Source organism: Drosophila navojoa, chromosome X (assembly GCF_054131105.1).
Source record: "Drosophila navojoa isolate 15081-1374.11 chromosome X, UAZ_NAV_1.0, whole genome shotgun sequence".
NCBI classification, from domain to species: Eukaryota; Metazoa; Arthropoda; class Insecta; order Diptera; family Drosophilidae; genus Drosophila; species Drosophila navojoa.
This window is the reverse complement of record NC_142895.1, coordinates 22,044,793-22,063,626: the sequence shown is the minus strand read 5'-3', so window position 1 is coordinate 22,063,626 and position 18,834 is coordinate 22,044,793. Positions and strand designations below refer to the sequence as shown.

General features: G+C 39.0%; 2 protein-coding genes across 8 annotated transcripts in view; both read left to right on the top strand.

Moving 5' to 3' along the window:
- The window catches only part of LOC108655760 (uncharacterized), a 173,265-nt gene that overhangs the window by 77,875 nt on the left and 76,556 nt on the right, over positions 1–18,834 (top strand). The gene's annotated exons all lie outside the window — the stretch shown is intronic.
- Ac13E (Adenylyl cyclase 13E) overlaps positions 1–18,834 on the top strand; it is a 62,926-nt gene that overhangs the window by 35,173 nt on the left and 8,919 nt on the right. For 5 of the 7 annotated variants that reach the window (XM_089263782.1, XM_089263777.1, XM_089263778.1 and 2 more), the window contains one exon: positions 16,523–16,800. In XM_089263782.1, the coding sequence (XP_089119908.1) occupies positions 16,553–16,800 (248 nt within the window). In that variant the 5' untranslated portion in view covers positions 16,523–16,552. Of the gene's footprint in view, positions 1–10,991; positions 11,033–14,912; positions 15,055–16,522; positions 16,801–18,834 lie in introns of those variants that run through there. The other 2 variants (XM_089263781.1, XM_018109788.3) reach the window with 2 other exon arrangements.

The following is an 18,834-nucleotide window of genomic DNA, read 5'->3' as shown; positions in this document are numbered from 1 at the left end:
GAGGCGGAGGGGGCGTGGTATCCAAAATCTGTTGATTACAAAATGTTTGTATTCTACATATATATATACACAGTAAATCTGAAATCTCTACGTATAATAGATCTCCGATGAGGCTTAAAAAACAAAATCAATTTTTCGATTATTCTCGATAAAAAAGTTATCGGGTGAGTTATCGAAAAAATAAAGCAAACTCGTACTGCGTATGGTATACACGAGTATGCACACAAAATTTCAGCTCTCTAGCTTTTATATCTTCTGAGATCTCGGCGTTCATACGGACGGACGGACGGACGGACGGACGGACGGACGGACGGACGGACAGACGGACAGGCCTATATCGACTCAGCTCATCGTGCTGATCAAGAATATATATACTTTGTGGGGTCTGCGATGATTCCTTCTGCCTGTTACATACTTTTACACAAAAACATTATACCCTGATTTCCCATTTTTAATGGGTTCAGGGTATAAAAAGGGTCGGGTGGAGGGAGGGAGGTGGGGGGCTGTGGCAGCAGGTAAATGCTGTTGCGATAAAATATATACAACAACAACTACAACAAAACGAGATAAAGTCAAAGTGGTTTAAACGGTTTGCGCCAGCTAAAAAATGTGTAAGAGAGAGACGGAGACAGAGACAGAAGAGCGAGTGAGAGCAAGAGAGTGCTAGCGCAAGGTTGTATGGACTGAAGCGAGCCGAGTTCTCAAAGACACTTGACAGGTTCGCTGACTTGGCCTGCCACCAAATTATTTCACATATGTACATATGCTGGCCCTGGCCAAACACAGCCAAAGCCCGACTAGAAGATGCCCTGTAATAAATATTTAATATATGCACAGGAAGGAGAAAAATAATTACCCAATCTTCATTTGCTTTATTTAATGTTAAACTCTCGTTTAGATTGGGAATTTTGTATTATCAGCAGAGTTGATCGATGATACGAGCGCCTTATAGGCATTTTTTTTATCACTTTTGACAGAACATAGGGCAGCACGTGCTCGCTTTCTTTGTGAATATTCTATTATAAAGTCGGAAAGAGATGAATAAAACAATATAGGCAGCTAGAACCCATTTCTGTTTTGTGGAGCGACTTGGAGAGGCTTTCTTCATTCAGTATTCCAAGATCTTGCAGAGTAAACCGATTGCTGATACAAGTTTGATGTATAAAGGATAGATGTGGAAATATTTGTATGTATATAATATATATCTATTTAATTGAAGAATTGTTATTTAGAGAAAACTTTTTAGAATACTGCTATATCTCAGCTATCACCCATACGATCGATATCGACAGTGCATCAATAGTTATCGACTTGCCTATCGATTTTGTCATATACCACATACCATATCAGAGACATGGCTCACGTTTCTCACTCTCTTTTGAAGGTGTACAGGGTATGCAACAAAGCGTAGTGATTGCTTAAGGTGAGGAGAGGTTGGCAACGGCACAGGTGTTCAGCTCTGATGTGCTCGCATCTGCCATGCCATGCCATGTCATGCCATGCCACACCACAAAAGCTGACAAATTGCAAAACATGACAAACATTCGTTTGACAAGCTCCGTTAATTGTTCATTTGGCTGCAGCATTTGCATTATATCTGCAACATGGCGACAGCTGTCGATAAGCTGAGACTGTTTCATAAATAACATCGAGCATGGTGACAAATTAATAAGCAGCCAGTGCTTAGAGATATGCGAGCATGTGTTTCCCTCTGGGCGAGTGTAAATCCCGTTCATTAGTCAAGCCATGTCGAAGTGCTTGAGTAACACAAAAATGCTTTATGCTAAATGCGTGTTGAGGTGCTACAAACACCGTGTCTAACGGTATATCAATCAATGCAGAAATATTAGAAATGTACATATATAGTAGAGTAAAACCTATTAAGATATGTGTTTGATAGAACATTAGATGTGTATATACGAGTTCTTTATCTTGCTAGATAATAATAATGCTCTCAATGTGATAAGAATACACCTCGAAAGTTCAAGGCAGGTGTAAAAGTTATTCGTCACGCCGTAGATATGAATATGTGCATATATGTGTGTATATACATACATATCTTTTGAAATATATTTAGCAGAGCAAAATATCGTTGCAACACGAAACTCGAAATAGATTTAGAATATTCTCTTGAGGTATATCTGGACTTATAATTCTAATGAATTTTCCGATTGATATTTGATGAGTAAACTGACCGTGGAACAGGTCGATTTTATGGCGCATATGATCCTCATTCCGAATCCAAATTAGAGATATTAGAACACTTGGAAATCAATACTCGAATTTTTACTGGCGGTACTGCCACATGGCGTATATCATATGTTAAGAATAATATCAATAATAATTTGAATCACATTTAAACATATATGTTATTAAATTTTCTACTTGTAAACATAGATTAAAAAAAAAAAAAAAACAAATAAAATTGATATTGTTAAAAATCCATAAAATCTTTTCCGAATAACGTCGAGGTGCCTTAAAAAAATATACATATACATATGTAAACACAAAAAGAATTTAAAGACCACGCAACCACGCCCATTTGAAGGCTGTTTTCTTTGAACTCTCTCTCTCTCTCTCTCTCTCTCTCTCTCTCTCTCTCTCTCTCTTTCTCTCTCTGACATAAATTACTATCTAGTCGTTTTGGGGCGTGGCACATGATCAACACTTTTACCTTCAGCAACACATAATACATATTCCTATTTAGATCTGAAGGTGTAATAAGATTTACCAGATGTCTAGCTAAGCTCATTCAGTCCCATATATGTATGTATATTTATTCACATAGCAAATTTGAATCTCAATCGCAAACACTGTTAAGCCAATGTCATTGGAGCATGAGCGAATTATCGCTCTCGCATCATGTGCGTTTGTGGGACAGAGAGAGAGAGAGAGAAAGACTGAAAGAGAGATGCAATTTGATTGCCAGATCTCGTCGCAGCCTCACAGCGCCAGAGCTGAGTGGGCAAACACAGCAGCCGATGCCGCCGATCTTATCGCTTATCTTTGGGGCAGTCAACAAACGCTTCACGTCCGTCACCTGTCAACTGAGTGTGTGTGTTTGTACTCTGTTCTTTTTTTTTTTTTTTTGGTCATGGGCGCTGATAAGGTCGCCAAACGCCATCGCCATAAAGTCACACAGAAGCAGACGTCAGCAGGCGTCAGTCAAAAATCTGTTCCAGCTTCCAGCTAGCTGTGGCGTATACTTAACATGGCTAAAGTAAGCTCACACCCAGCAGCCTAATATCGATGCAATGTCCTGCTAGCCCGTCCAGTCGAGCTCTGCTGTCCAGTTTGAAATCAATGTTAAGTGCAGTTTCAATTTGGCCGTCAATTTGCTAGACACTTTGATACACTGTCAGGCATTTGCATTTGGGAGCTATCAAAACCATTTGCCATTTGCGATTTCCCATTTACCACTTGCCACTTGCCGGTTGCCACTTGCCAGTTGCCTGCTGTCTGTTGTCTGCTGTCTTCTGCCTCCTGCCATTTGCCCATGACCCGGCCAGAGCCATTAGGCACATAATAAATGCAATATTCGCTGTTTGCATTTGGGCAGCGCCTCGCCACGGCGCTTCAAATGCACTTAGAGCAATGACTTTGATGAATCTGCGATCCGGCTGGAATGTCTATCGAGTGATATCCACAGAGTGCGTTAACCATGAAGCCTCAGTGTTAACTCGACTAGACAACTGGCTGGCAGGCTAAAAAAAAACCGAGCTGAGCCTTCTGCAGTCATACTGACTGCGTGATGCTCGTTCACAGTGAAGGCGAGCTGAAGAGATTTGCAGTAACTGGAGCTCGAGTTGCAGCCAATATGCTCGTCTTGCTCGTGCGAGCGCGCATCAAACTGTAATCACACGCAAAAGAACAGAAACAATGCCTCGGCCCCATCTGGCTGGCCCTGACTGCGAAAAACATGCGAAAAACGAGCAAAATATAGATAGAGAGTGGGAGAGAGAGAGTGAGAGTGAGAGAGAGAGAGGATAGTAAATGCATGGCATGTTAAAAATCAAAAATGGAGCCCATCGCTCGTCTGCTGTCAGCATGCAAAGCTACGCTATTGATGATGGGTAGGCGACGTTGATATACCCTGTAATTGCATTTAACGGGCATAATGAAGATTAACTGCAAATTGCAATGCAAATTAAAAGGGTTCACAATGATTTTAATCAAATCTGGTTGTAGATAATTTTAGCTTTATTAGCTATATATTTAAAACCAAAATTAAACGAGGAAAGCATATAATTGTCTAGCAATATTTCATGCAGAACAGCTTGATCAAATTTACTTTCTTAAGAAAAGAAATAAAAAACATTTTGGAATTTTATTTATTCATTTGAATATGATTTAAAAAAAGCGTTTTGTTTTTGTTGATATGGATATTGATATTATTATTATTAATAAATATTCGAGTCTATATTCAAATCTTCAAGATCTGAGATTTTTTCCTATTATTTATATTATTATTATATATTTTTATTTTGTTTTGTTTAATAATATTTATAAAAGCCATTTGGATTACTCCTGTAACTCTTTTGTGAACTTTTTATCTATTAGCTCTGTCCATTTGGGCGCGCCGACTAACTTGTGTTAGCTTTCACCATCGAATTTTTTTATAGAATAGGGTGTATTTGCTATGCTTAATTGATCATCAGCGTCTGTCAATAAAAATGCGAATCTAATGGAAACTTGCTTCCTACTAATAAATTTGCACCTCTATCGCCAATTCTTAACAGCCAATAGCCTATGATACCTCATTCGATTATCTATAATTTACAGGGTATGCAAGGTCTACAACAATGCCATCGTGTGAACAGCAGAAAAGTGTGCCTATGTTTCCATGTGTGTCCATATGTGTTTGTGTGTGTGTGTGTGTATGTATGCATGTGTGTGTGTGTGTAAGTTTGTAATTTTTTGCCATCTCGACACGGTGCTTGGCTGTGGACTTAGTCTAGTGGAGCGTAAATTGCGGAAGTGCGCTTGACGTGAGCGGAAATGCCGTTACCTGTTACCAGTTACCTGCTACCTGCTACCTGTTACCTGCTCGCTGTGCATGGCCTATGCGCCCCTACGGGTATCTGGCAGTCGGGCAGAGCGCCGCAGTCGTATTTCGTCAGTGCGTCAACCTCACGAGGCCCACTCCTTTCCGCCGAACTCATTAGCAGCTGTGGGCGGGGAGGGAGCATTACACATTGCATTGCGCGCTGCATACTTTCGAGCGCCGCCCCAAGATGCATAAGAAGCTGAATTTCCAATCTCATTTATGTGAAGTTAGGCAGGGAAACGCCCATCTGCATCGCGCCAGGCAACCACCAATCACTAGAGCTTACTCCTGTTGCCACGGAATTTTCACTTACATTTGCGGAGCAAAGTTTCCCAAGCAAATTATCCATTGAGTGCAGCATCTTGAATGGTCTAATCAAGCAAGATAATTATTTCAGGCAAATGTTGCCATTTGAGTTCAGCTGAATAAGTTAACTAAGAATTTACTGAGAAAATTTCTCTATGTACGGAAAACTGAAATAAATTTGTGCATGTATTATCTGAAATGTAATCCCTTTAATGCTTTAAAATAGTGAAATGGACCGACGGGGAGATACCGGGAACTGTGTGACAAGTTGATGTCGAAAACAAATAAGCTTGAGTGCATAAATACATACATATGTACACCCACATACATACATATATACACCTATACAACTGTCTTAAGTAGTTCCTGGACTTCTTCTTCTCAATGAAGACTATCTTTAGTGTTCTTCGGTATCCGTAGAACCAATATATACATTAAAGATTTATTGGTTCTACGAATATTTTATTTAAAGATATTATATTTATTTTTAATACAGGCTCAAGTAAATATTTGATAGACTTTATATTAAGTCTCAGTTTAGTAGATCTCGAGAATGGTGGCATCTGGAGCTTTTTGTAGTTCTATCAGACCTTTGGGCTACGATACATAGACGACTAGCCAAGTGTTTCGAGTAAGAGCTCTAGTTAGATTCTAGACTCGGTCTCATACTTGTAGCTCCATTTATCTAATTTAGTTCAGTGATCCTTCTCAGCAGTATTACTTATCTAAATTTTGAAAAGATCAGCACATTCTGTCTATATTTGTTCTTATTCTAATATTGATCAAATGCATCCAAAACTTTAAATACTTGAGCTGAGTTCGAGTTTTTCTTATGCCAATTTCGAGGAAATATTGTAACTACCCCAAGAGTGCTTGAAGACTACCTCAAGTCTGACTACTCTGCCTCTCAAAGCACGCGACATGCACCTCGTAAAAAGCGATTGATGGCTTGAAACGCAGATAGAGAAACCCAGTACCGATTCCATTAAGTATACGTCTATTTTGAAAAGTAATCCAAGTCTATGCGGCATGTTTGTCCAACTGACTGAGTGCCTGTCGTTTATTCTGATTGCTCATTTCAATCGCTGACATCAATTTGATTATTGTTTATTGCTTCGAATCGATAACCTTGATAATTGTATATAAATACATACCGGTTAGAGTCTATATAAAAGCTATCAAAATATCCAATTATCTAAGCCTTTCAATCTATGCGTTTGTCATTTCTCAAGGTTCGTTGTTTGGCTGCAAATTGTGGTCCTCTGATTGTCGTAGTGCCTGTCATTGTCCTGGCATTGTGTCTGGGTCCATGACATTGCACACACACACACACGTACATATACATAATTTGTCGGTAGCTGACTGCTCATTATCCTTGGCACTGTGCAGCAATGCTTTAAAATTGATTTTCCGCTTTATATTCTTTCGGCTTATTATACTTATTTTTATAAGTGTGCATACATGTATGCATTTGTGTGTGTATATGTGTGTGTGTGTGTGTGTGCTTTGTGTGTCAACGTCTGTGCCATTTGCCTTTGTTTTGTTTGTGTTTCGGCCTGCCCGACTGCCTGCCTGCCTGCCTGCCTGCCTGCCTGACTGTTTATTGACTTGACTGTGGCCTGTGTTGTGCTTGCTAACGGCACAGGGCCGGGAGGAGTGGGCTTTGTTGGGGTTGCACTGGTTAGGGCCGTGTTAACTGCTGTGTGCGCTGATGTCCTTTCGTTTGGCATGCAAGCGTTGGCAAAAACAGCAACGGCAACGGCAATGCCAACGTGCTAAACGTCCTCGCCACTGTTGCCACTGAGCGACAATTGTCGGATTTTTAAATTTCATTTATTGTATACATATATACATACATATAGGTGTATGTGTGTGTGTGTGAATTACTTGTCTTTTGACTTGATTACATTTTATTTTATAATGCATTATTGTACGCTCTCTCTCTCTCTCTCTCTCTTTCACTCTCTCACGCCCTGTTCTTCCTGCTCTTCCCATCCTGCCCCGCTCTAGTCAAACAGCTCAGCCTCTGCGGCTTCTTCACAATTTTCCATAACTTTGGTCGTTGTTTTTGTTGTTGTTGTTGTAAAATTCACATTTCTCATTTCGCTTGGCGCCTGCCACAATATTTTTTCCTTTTCTCTTTTTCTTGTTTTTGGGATTTTCCTTTAGTGTCCTCATTTTTTTTTTCGGCTGCATTCTCATTGTGCCACACCCCCAAAGGGGGGCCATCGAAGCTCATGTTTATTTCAGTAGGTCATTGGGTTTGCTTTCAATTGATGGCCTTTAAGTTAAGTCATTTCCATTATGAGACTGAGCCAGTGATTCGTTGGCTTTAAGTTTGCGCTTACGGCATGCGAACGGGTATATCGGTTTTGGTCACTGCCCTAACTGAGTTGGCCTCGAACGAGAAATCGCTTACGATCGAGCATCTCTATAATGTGTATGGGTGACTTTTATTGTATCCATTTTCAGTTAGATTTACTTTTGCCTTGTGAACGAGTATTAAGCAGTCGACGATGGGCGCATGCTAGCAGCACAATTGAATGCAGTTTCGACATGCGTGTGTGTGTGTGTGTGTTGGACTTAACTTGCTTGCATGCGTTTCAAAAATGTATTGTCGCTCCTCCAGTTGCTGGGACTCGACCCGAGGCTTTGTTTGCCAGCAGCTTCAAGTATCTGTGTGCGTGTGCGTGAGTGTGTGTTTTGCCAAGCGAATGCAAATGCAAGTGCTTATTTACACTTAGACGTCGTTCTGATGCACTCTAGCACAGTCAGCCACAGCAGCAATCGGCCATGGCCGCTGCCTTTGACCTCTGCCAGCATGATGGCGACATGCATATGTATGTACATATATGGGGGACAGCAGCAACAACAACTGCAACGCTGTCGCTCACTATTTGGGGGGCCGGCGCTGCATTGCGAGTGACCGCAAGGGCCCAACCGCTGGGCACTTTGATTGGGCGAACGGCCAGCCGGACATCCGGTCAACTAATCATATTTCCGTCCGAGACTTTGGCCCGATTGCTCTGGCGGTCTCTTTGTACAATTTCGTTGAGTCAATCAGCCTAAAAGGCCACTCGTTGCTTCTTAAGCGCTTCCTCTCCTTGTCCTCTTGACGCTCTGCCCTGAGTTGAGTTTGTATTGGCGACCAGTTGCATGACAAATATGAATATAAAACAACTTGTCTCAATTTACTAAACATTCCCTAAAACTAAGCTCAAGTCTAATTAGAAATTATACGTAGACGGATTAAATTCAAAGTTTTGACAGACTTTTAGTAAGTGACAAGGATATCATTATTATTATCTGAACGTACAGTAGAATACGATTATAGCGACGCTCAAGTCACCGTCGTTATACCCGGAAGACGCTATAGCCGCATGAATTTCTTCATAAGTTTATCTGGGGACCGTTATGGCTGGATTCTACTGTAAATTTGTCAGCCTAATTTTGTATAGAGCCTCGGAAAGTGCCAAAAATACCCATTGCTATTATTATTATACTCTGAATGTCCATAGTCCACTCTCTCTCATTTGAAGCTTGTTAGTAAAACGTTTGCTCACATTGGCAAAGCCCTGAGACAATTAACGCCAAGCGAAGGCGTATTTCTGTATTCACACACACACACACACACATATGTAAGTTGCCTTCTTAGAGGAATTTTATTATCTGTGTCAGCTGCTCCGTAAATAAGCATTGCATACTTCACTCGGGGACATACATATGTTGTAATGACGGCTTATTTCTTATATTTTTGCGGTGGGCTGCGCTCGAATCCCAGAGGAGAAAGTTTTTTTTATGAAATAGAAAAATATTTTATAACGATGACAATATGTTTTGTGTGTGTGTGTGTGTGGGCTTGGAGTTCGAATCGCGAAGGAGACAAAAAGAATAGCTCTTAAGCTTACACTTTTATCTACAATATGCATCAGTACATGGTATGTGTATGTGTGCGTGTGTGTGTGTGTGTTGGTGTGTGCTTGAATGTGCGCTAGAGCTGCTCTGTAAGGGCGTCAGGGCATCCGCCTGTCGGTAACTATCGAGCATTGCAATCCCTGGCATGAAATCTCTTTCAATTACTCGTCTCCCACTCTCTCTCTCTCTCTTTTGCCCTTCTCGCCCCTCAACAAATATTTGTCGAACTGTGTAATTAATATAGCCTTTTTCACTGCGTGTCCAATACGCAATCAAATGGGCTTTTTATTATTTACATGCAAATATGAGTCTTCATTTTGGATTGCCCTTTGATTTCTTTCTTTGACTTCAAGCCTTCAGAAGTACTCAAAAGAGGAACCCAAACTAGAGACAGATCTTTGATAAAGCTGGCAATAATCAAACTAAATACGACCGTCTAGAAGATACCCTGCACACAATATAGAGCTGATAATCGAAACACACAGACATACACACACACACACATGGATATGGGTGTTACTATGGTAAATTCAGTTTTGATTAACTTTTGCTTTAGTTTCACTTTCGTAAACCAATAATAACAACGACATGTCTTTATTTGCCTCATTTTCTTAAAATACCTTGAGTTCCCAATTTAATGGATTTCACGGTATAAAAGTTAATTTGAACCTTTTTCAAGATTCACTTTGACTTAATTTCCGTCAGCTACACTCGCTCGTTAATTAATTCACTGAACCCTTGCCCTTCTATAATCGCAATCAATTACTACCTTATGATATTTTGTTAAATCAATCAATGTTTGTTTCTCTACCTTATTGAATCAATTAAGCCTTTTCTTAGGTGCAACGGGATTCTAATTTGAATTGGATTCTCCTTAGCCAACTTTGCAGCTGGAATTCGCGTTTAAATTGAATTAAACTGAGATTTTACTCGATTCATATATCTGTCAGTACTCCATGGTTTCCACAGATCTTCCAGATTTCCGCACTCGCTTGCTTATCACGCGATGGAATTTCCGCTTCACCCAGTGTCTTTCAGCTAGTGGAAGCTTTCTTCATTATCAAACCGATATATTAATAAATTTCAATACGTACTCAGGCGCTTCTCTCTCTCTCTCTCTCTCTCTCTCTCTCTCACTCTCTCCCGCTCTCTCGCTGACTGGAAATTTAAATATTTTGCGTTGATAAGTTCGTTGATTTTGTTATTTGGCTTTATTATTGTGGCTGCTAATTAATATATTATATACATATGTATATATGTATATATATAAGAGTTCTTACGATTTACCGAACCGATGGCGACTACCTGTCTGGGCAATAGCCCCCAGATGGCCAATTAGGCCACGGGCACTTTAATTACATGAATACATATTTCAAATGTAATAATTTCTCAATTTCTCCAGCACACTGCAGGCCTACACACACATATATATAATGTGTATACATGTATATAAATTTTATTCCTTAAGCCACCAAAACTGAGAAATGCTCTTTGATTAGCCACAAATAGCCCAGAGCTAGCTGTTAATTAATATTTATAATAATTTTGCATTAAGCTTACTGAAAATATAAATTCATCACCGGTGGCTCTACATCACGAATTTTCCATTTGGGTTGAACATAGATTCGAGACTGCAGCTATATCATATTTCAAGTAGCTAAATATATACCCAACTTGTACTTATTTATAACTAAACCCACCAATATTTCATTAAAATCCCTTGAGTAACTCAAAAGTTCTTCACGTGCCAACAATTAGCACCAAGTAAGGGTATTTTCACTATCCACACACACACTCACACAGATAGACACCCCTTTAAGGGCGCGAGCCCTCTATGGATATCTATAAATAGAATTTCATTATACTTATGTCAGTTGCTATTTCATTTTTGCATTTCTCACTTCAATTCAAAGTGTTTCCTTGGTGGTTCGAGTATCACTCGATTGTGGGAGACAAAAGCTCGTATCCTGAAGGCAAGTTGCAATCCCTTTAGCAAGATAAAGCATTTTATTATTACTACTATTATATTGATTGTGCAGAGTGGAGCTTAAATCCTGCTGTACAAATGCATCTTCATTTCAATTGCGTCAGATTTTGTGTAAGCACCGTATACAGTCATAAGCCAGGGTTGGGGACATAATATAGTTGTGGTATATGTAATATAGTATTTATAGTAATAGACTTGGTAATAAGCTTAGGCTGATTTTTAGTTGGGAGTTTCGGACTAGCGCACTCTTAATTAATGTATAAATATATATAATGTATAAATATATTATAAGCTAGCTAGGGTCTATTATTATTTCCCATGGAAATGATTCAGCAATAATCTTATGATACAGATCTTAAACAGTGTGGATCAAATGAAACTGAAATGAAACACTGTTCAACCCTATGATATCTGTCCCAAGCATGCATGAGAAGAACAAGAACAACAAAAGAATTTCAGAGCTGTTAAGTAGTATGAGAAGTACGTCGAGGTTGTTGTTCAAAGTTCGATTAACTGAAAACACGACCGCGCATTATATATTTCACCTGTGCGTTAATTATAATCAGCAGCTAGATAATTATCATTCAGCTCTCAGGCTAATGGAGCCCCAACTCCAGACCGAGACCCGGTTCAAATGCTCAGAGGTGAACGTAGTACGTGTTAAGATATCAGAACACATGTCGCATTCCCTGCACTCAGCATCCCGATTTGTCATCAAAACTCTCGCTTTGAACATTAAATCTTAATTAAATGCATATCCCCGACATGCGACTGCATAAATATGCATCGTTAAGTTTTGTTTGCAGCCTGCAACTCCAACTGAAAAGTATTTTCAGAAAGGGTAGCTTTGATTTGATGCAAATATATGTATGTGGGGAACAGATGTCGGCATATGGCATATACGATTATATCTCATTATCTCTGTTCCGATCGAGGCTATAAAACTCAAATATCTTCACATTTAATTATGTATTCTTGCTCCAGCTTATTTGTATTCCTTCTGCTTCTCATCTTGTATTTCTAATGACAAACGGAAGTAAATCTCGACTTGATATTTCTAGCATCATTTGCCGAAAACATTCCGCAGTGAATGCATACATATATATGCTTATTCCATTACATCCAAAACAAATTTTAAATTCTTGGACCTTAAAATATGCAAACATTTAAATTTGATATTCATTTCCTGAAAAAAATAAATGGGATTGAGGATTGAAGAAGGTCAGCTGTTGCATAAATAGGAAGCAGAGAGTACCTATGAGTCTCTGAGTAAGTACATAACACTCTTACTATAATATAAGCATAAGTACAATTCAGCCAGTGGTCAAGGTATCACGTAGTCGGGCACTCCCTACTGTGCAACAATGGCACTGAACCCTGTTGATCGAAAAAAAAAACTATCCAGATTCAGGCAGTATAAAACTATGATATCTGTCCAAAAAAATTGCGATGCACCGGAGTTAAGGTATACACTAGTCGAGCAGCCCTACCGGCTAACCAAATTGTTTTTATGAAATTCTGTGTAATTTCTATTATCATTAAGAATATAGAACTAGAATCTCTCTCCCGAGAAAGAGATAGTATATATGTATGTAAGTGAGGAAGTTAAGGTATACGCTAGTCGGGCACAGGCACAGGCTGATCGTAGCCTCACTATGAAACAAATATTCAAAGTAATTTCCCTTGTCATCTACAAGCAAAGAGCTCCACCTCTTCAAAGACAGAGAGAGAGAGAGAGAGAGAGAGGGTATAGTTGCTTTGTAAGCGCAGAAGTTAAGGTATTTGCTAGTCGAGCATTCGAGCACTTGCTTCTGCACATGTTAACCATATTCATGCCATGAAATAAATGTTAAAAGTATTTACCATTAGCTTGATAAAGTTTTTTAAACGTTTATTGTATGGAAAAACAATTTGATGGGAAACAAATATAGATTGGCAAAGGCTTTGATTGAATGGGCTGGGAAAAACTTATTTACATACATATAGATTGTAGTATATGCATATATTGTTTGCTGACATCCATTATGTGGCATATTATTGAAATTATGAGAGTTTGATTAATTTTACAATTTACACACGTTGTTTGCCCATTGCTGGAATGTGGCTTGCTGTGCATTGTTGTTGTTGGTATTCAAATTGGCCTTTTCTGCGCGCTTGCCCTTGGCACAAAAACCGAATATTAATATTGTATTATATTATATTAATTACTGATTAATTGTGCCATTTTTTATAAATATACACATATTTATTTATTTATTATTTTTTTTTTTTTTTTTTGTGATATCAACAAATTAAATAAAAATTGATTTGTCAAACGAAAGGTAAAAAGTCAATAAAATAAAATGCAAATAATTCCTTGAGCGCAAGCTAAAAGCAAACAATCAAAATTAAAAATTAAAAAAATATAAAAAACAAATTCTTTATAAAATATTATAGTACACATACAAATTAATATACATATAAATGATATGTATGCATATATGTATGTATGTACGACACTTCATCTGGTTGCAGGCTTTGGAGTTCATTGAGTTAGAGATTTTGTGCGCCTTTATCAATATTCAAATCAATTCAAATGGATTCAACGCTGCACAGACTCTCATATTTATTTAGTTTCTCCGCTCGAATGCATTCAGGGCCAGGTCACACGGCGTCTGGGTGGGTGAGTGTGAGTGTGAGTGGGTGTGGGGCCGCGCAAGTTCAAGGCATTTCAAGTGCGCCGAAAAAAATATACAAAAAAAATGAAAAAAAAAAAACAGCGTAAGAAATTTCTTAGCGGCTAAGAAGTCAGCGCCGTGCCGCCTCTTATCTTATCAAAATATCAGTTGGAAAAAAAAAATAAAGTAAACGAAACGAGCGCCAAATTCTATTTATACAGCAGAGAGAGAAAGAGAGAGAGAGACAGAGAGGGCAGGAGAGAGAGGTGTGAGAGAGAGAGAGAGCAACCTTGATCCTGATTAAAGCCCAGCTCTGCTCTGGCTATGCTCTCGATTCGCTCTCTTTCTCTCTCTCTCACTCTCGATCGCGCTCTTTCGCTCGCTCGCTTACTCGCTTGTTGTCTGTGAATCTTAGCGCCTATCTATTCTATCTATCTATCTGTCTCACCTGGCCCGGCCTTATCAGCCCAACCGATAAGCTGCCTGAGCTTGCATTTTGTTGTTGCTGTCAGCTGTTTTGTGCAGCCAGCAGCAACAGCAACAACAACAACAACAGCATAAGACAGCATCGACATCGACGTTCCATTGCCGTCGCCGTCAGCGTCGCCGTCGTCGTCGTCGTCTGCGACGCTTTGTCAGCTCGGCACAGAACAAAATTCAAATCAGTTCCCGTCGCGTCAACGGCAACGTCGAGAGTTGCGAACGTCGAGCGCCCGTTGAACCTTTTTTTTTTTTTTGCTGCTGCTGCTGCTGCTGCTTCTTCTTATACTCTTGCTCATTGTTGTTGTGTGTGCGCGCGTGTGTGTGTGTGTGTTTAAATTAACAATAAATCAAAGCAAAGCCAAATCAAATACAATACACAACAAAATATATATACACATATATATATATATATATATATATACATATATAAATTAAATTATACCCGCATTTTTGCGCAGTGTATTTCGATACAGTTTTTATGCCAACTTTAAATTTACAATGCAAAAATTCTGAACAAGAAAAACAAAATAAAAACAAAAACAATTGTTGTTGCTGTCGTGCTCGTGTTTTTTTTTTTGTTTTTTTTTGCAAATTCATCCGGAACATCTCACAAGAAAAGAAACAAAATATGCTGGCCTTGTATTTATGGCATTTTCTAGGTATGTACTAGCATTAAACTAAAAGAACTACAACAACAACAACAACAAATAAAAGGTTTGCTGCAGACGCCACCCGCATTCGCGAATCGCAGGGCATGCGTCAGCCAGGCTGCGTTTTCATTCTCGACCACGATCTGGGCATATCGAATTATTAGAAATCGAACAGAAACTAGACCGACAAGTCTAGACGAAACGACAACAAAACTCGGCGAATATTAAAGAAAAAAATTGACAAAACTTTGGGAGAGAAATAAAATAAGAAGAAGAAGAAGAAGAAGAAGCATAAAACGGATATTAAACAGCAACTGTAAGGCAAAAGCAAAATGATAAAAAATATAAATGTCTGAAAGAAAAACAAAAATTGATATAGATATAGATATCTATATATGTATTGATACAGATATAGGTATATATAAATAAATATATATACATATATATATATATATGTTGTGTGGGTGCGAGCGCGTCTGTCTCTGTCTCTGTGTGTGTGCAATTATTCGCGGTCAAAGTTTTAATGTAAATATTATTATTTGCCAAAGTTTCTATTTTTATCTCAGCTTATTAGCAGCCCCCAATGAAGCGCGCTTCGAAAACTTGAATCAACGTTTTTTTTATGATTCAGTTAGCGACTACCCGACGAATTTCTCAAGAGGCAATCTCTCCCTATCTCTCTCTCTCTCCCTCTCTATGTCTCATTGTCTCTGCTGACTGCTTGAGCGAGTCGTATACGTAATTTGTTTAAGTTTAGACCTGTGCAAATTTGTTGCATTCGCCAACTCTTCGGGCTGCTGCTGCTGCTGCGATAAGATAGGCAACAAAAACAACAACAAGAATCGCATTTCAAATCAGTATCATAATCAGAATCAAAATCATATTTAAAATCCGCCCTTGTCGCGTGACTCGCTGAGCGATTTGTTGGCTTTGTTTTTGTTTGTTTTACCTTATTCAATTTGTTGTTGCTTGTTTTTATTATTTTATCTATTCGCGAATTGGCAACAAGTCTGTGAAGTATGCTTTTGCACTTTTGCTGCGCTCACATGGCGTATGCGCAATGTCGCCGCACTTGTTGCTCGCTGCGTGGCTGGCGCCGCGTCCGCACGCAGATTAAGCTGACAAACGGACAGACAGCGACAAGGGGTAGAGCGACCGAGAGACAGACGAAACGGAATTGGTTAAACACCGACTGAACTGAACACTGACCTAGTTGACAACAAAAAAAAGGCGAATGGCAAATGGCAAATGTCAAAGGCACGTCCTCGATGGCGTCCTTGTTTTGCTCATCTCGCATAACACTGCATACTTTGCGGCGCCATTCACACGCACACACACACACACACACACACACACACACATACATATAGATGACATTTTGGCCAAGTCAAGTGCAGTACGCTAATTAATCTGTATTCATTTCTTCTCTGATTCCATTTTCATTCCCATTTCCATTTGTTTCGTTTCTCTCTGGCAGTCGCGTCGACAGTCGGTCAGCTTCACAGCAATGCCGCCGGGCGTTCTAGTCAACGATAGCCGGGCCAATTCCACCGATGACATACAAATCGCCCTGGCGCCCCACATTCAAACCTATCTAAGTCAAACAGGACGCCGGCACTCCTGCTGCAGCGTCATGCTGCCGGTGGCCTTCGAGCGAGCCGCTGCCAAATCGTGGCTGGATCCCAAATTCGATTCCCCCGTCCTCGAGGAGCAGTTCCAGGCCAGCGTCTTTCCGCACATACGCATGCGATACAGGTGAGTGCATTCACGGCTTTCAAGCGCTAGTCCGTACCTCTCCTACTCGCTTGATCAAGTGAGACGAGTATATTGGCTGATGAAGAGTCTAATTCGAAACTTGAAATGTATATAAACTGAGTATGATATATAAGTATTGTATATTATAATGTAAGACTAATCCATTTGCATAATCCATTTATTAACCATATATGATTTTTATGGTTCTTGAATTTTAATAGATATACATACATATATATTTCAGTTCCCGCATACATATCAAGATTTTAAAATTATATTTATTTAGGGCTATACATCTTGTACATATATGTATTTAAAACTAACTAATTACCCTGCTCTATATATAGATTTAAAGTATACAAAAAATATAATCGAAAGGCAAAGAAAATTTTTATAAATTTAGCAGTTTTTTGTAGCGTGAAGAAGTATTGCGGCAGTCAGTCAAGATTTTAAAATTATATTTATTTAGGGCTATACATCTTGTACATATATGTATTTAAAACTAACTAATTACCCTGCTCTATATATAGATCTAAAGTATACAAAAAATATAATAGAAAGGCAAAGAAAATTGTTATATAAATTTAGCAGTTTTTGTGGCGTGAATAAGTATTGCGGCAGTCAGTCATGCCCGAGTATAGCAATTTATTAACTTGGGCGAACTGAATTTAAATTTGCATCGATTGTTGCTAAAAATAGCCTGCAAACTATTTAAACGTTTAGAATTTGCCCTAATTCACGGCTGTGTTTCACTAGAAGTTGCCCTATATGCGATACCCTGTACGAAACTGTTAGAAAGAACATTCCAAATGGCATTAAATATGCATATATGTATATGTATGCGTGTATATAATTTACATAGGTGTATATATTTTAGAGGAAGCTCTAATTTTGCGCTTATGTAAAGTTCGATATGCAGGGTATCTGGTAGTTGGGCAGGTACAGTGGGTACTCTACTGCTACGTTAGAAAAATTGTTGCCAATAAATAAAATATGAGATAATGTCATAGTTTAATATATTATAATATATATGAATAATTATGTACATATATAATAATAATAATAATATAGAAGATCATATCATAATTTAATATAATATAACAGAAATAAATAATGATATATGTAATAATTATAATAAGAATATCTTATATTCATATATTAATATTACAAGTTAATATAATAATAGAAATACATAATGATATATATAATAATAATAAAATATAAGATAACATCGCATCACATAAGACCTCTAACATAGTAGATATCGATAATTCTTTTTTTGAAGAGTGCCTTTCTGTTACAAAACCCATTTCAGCACTGTTTAGTAATATATAGATGACCCCATCTGGTAGAGCTCTAACAGCTAAAACTCAGCTTGTCCGATTCCTGTCAATTGTGGCTTACACTAAACGGGAATACCCCAAACGTGTTACTTTGCTCTACACAAATTGAACTTTCGCACGTGAACGCAATCAACGCGACGCCCAAAAGGGCAACCAGCGGAGTCGCGACTCGTTTCGTAGCCAAACTAGTGAGGGAGAGAGAGAGAGAGGGTGTAAGAGAGAGACAGAGAGTGAGAGAGAGCGAAGTCTTACGTTGGCAAATTAGCTGAAAATGGTGGCTTGGCGTGCGCCTTGGCCTGCAGCTGGCTGAATGGCTGGCTGGCCAAATGGATGGCTGGGCTTCCATTGCAGGTCAATGCCATGTGCACAGCTTGGCGCAGGCGAATCGATTGTAGCAGGCGCCCCGTTTGAATTTTGATATGTGTTACAGTCGAAACTCAAAAGCCCAGTGCCGTTTGTCCTTTTGAGAAACAACAAATACTCAGAAAATAAAAAATTGAAACTAATTCAATCGAACGAATTAAATTCTCCGTTAGACGTTTTCGCCATGTCGCTGATCCTTCTCGCCACGTTCACAGGCATCGTGATAGTGCGCACCTGCAGCGAGGGCTCCAGCAAATTGGATCTCCTGCTCCTCGAGAATCTCTGGCTGTTCGTGCTCTTCCGGCTGCTCAACGAGCTGCACTTCGTC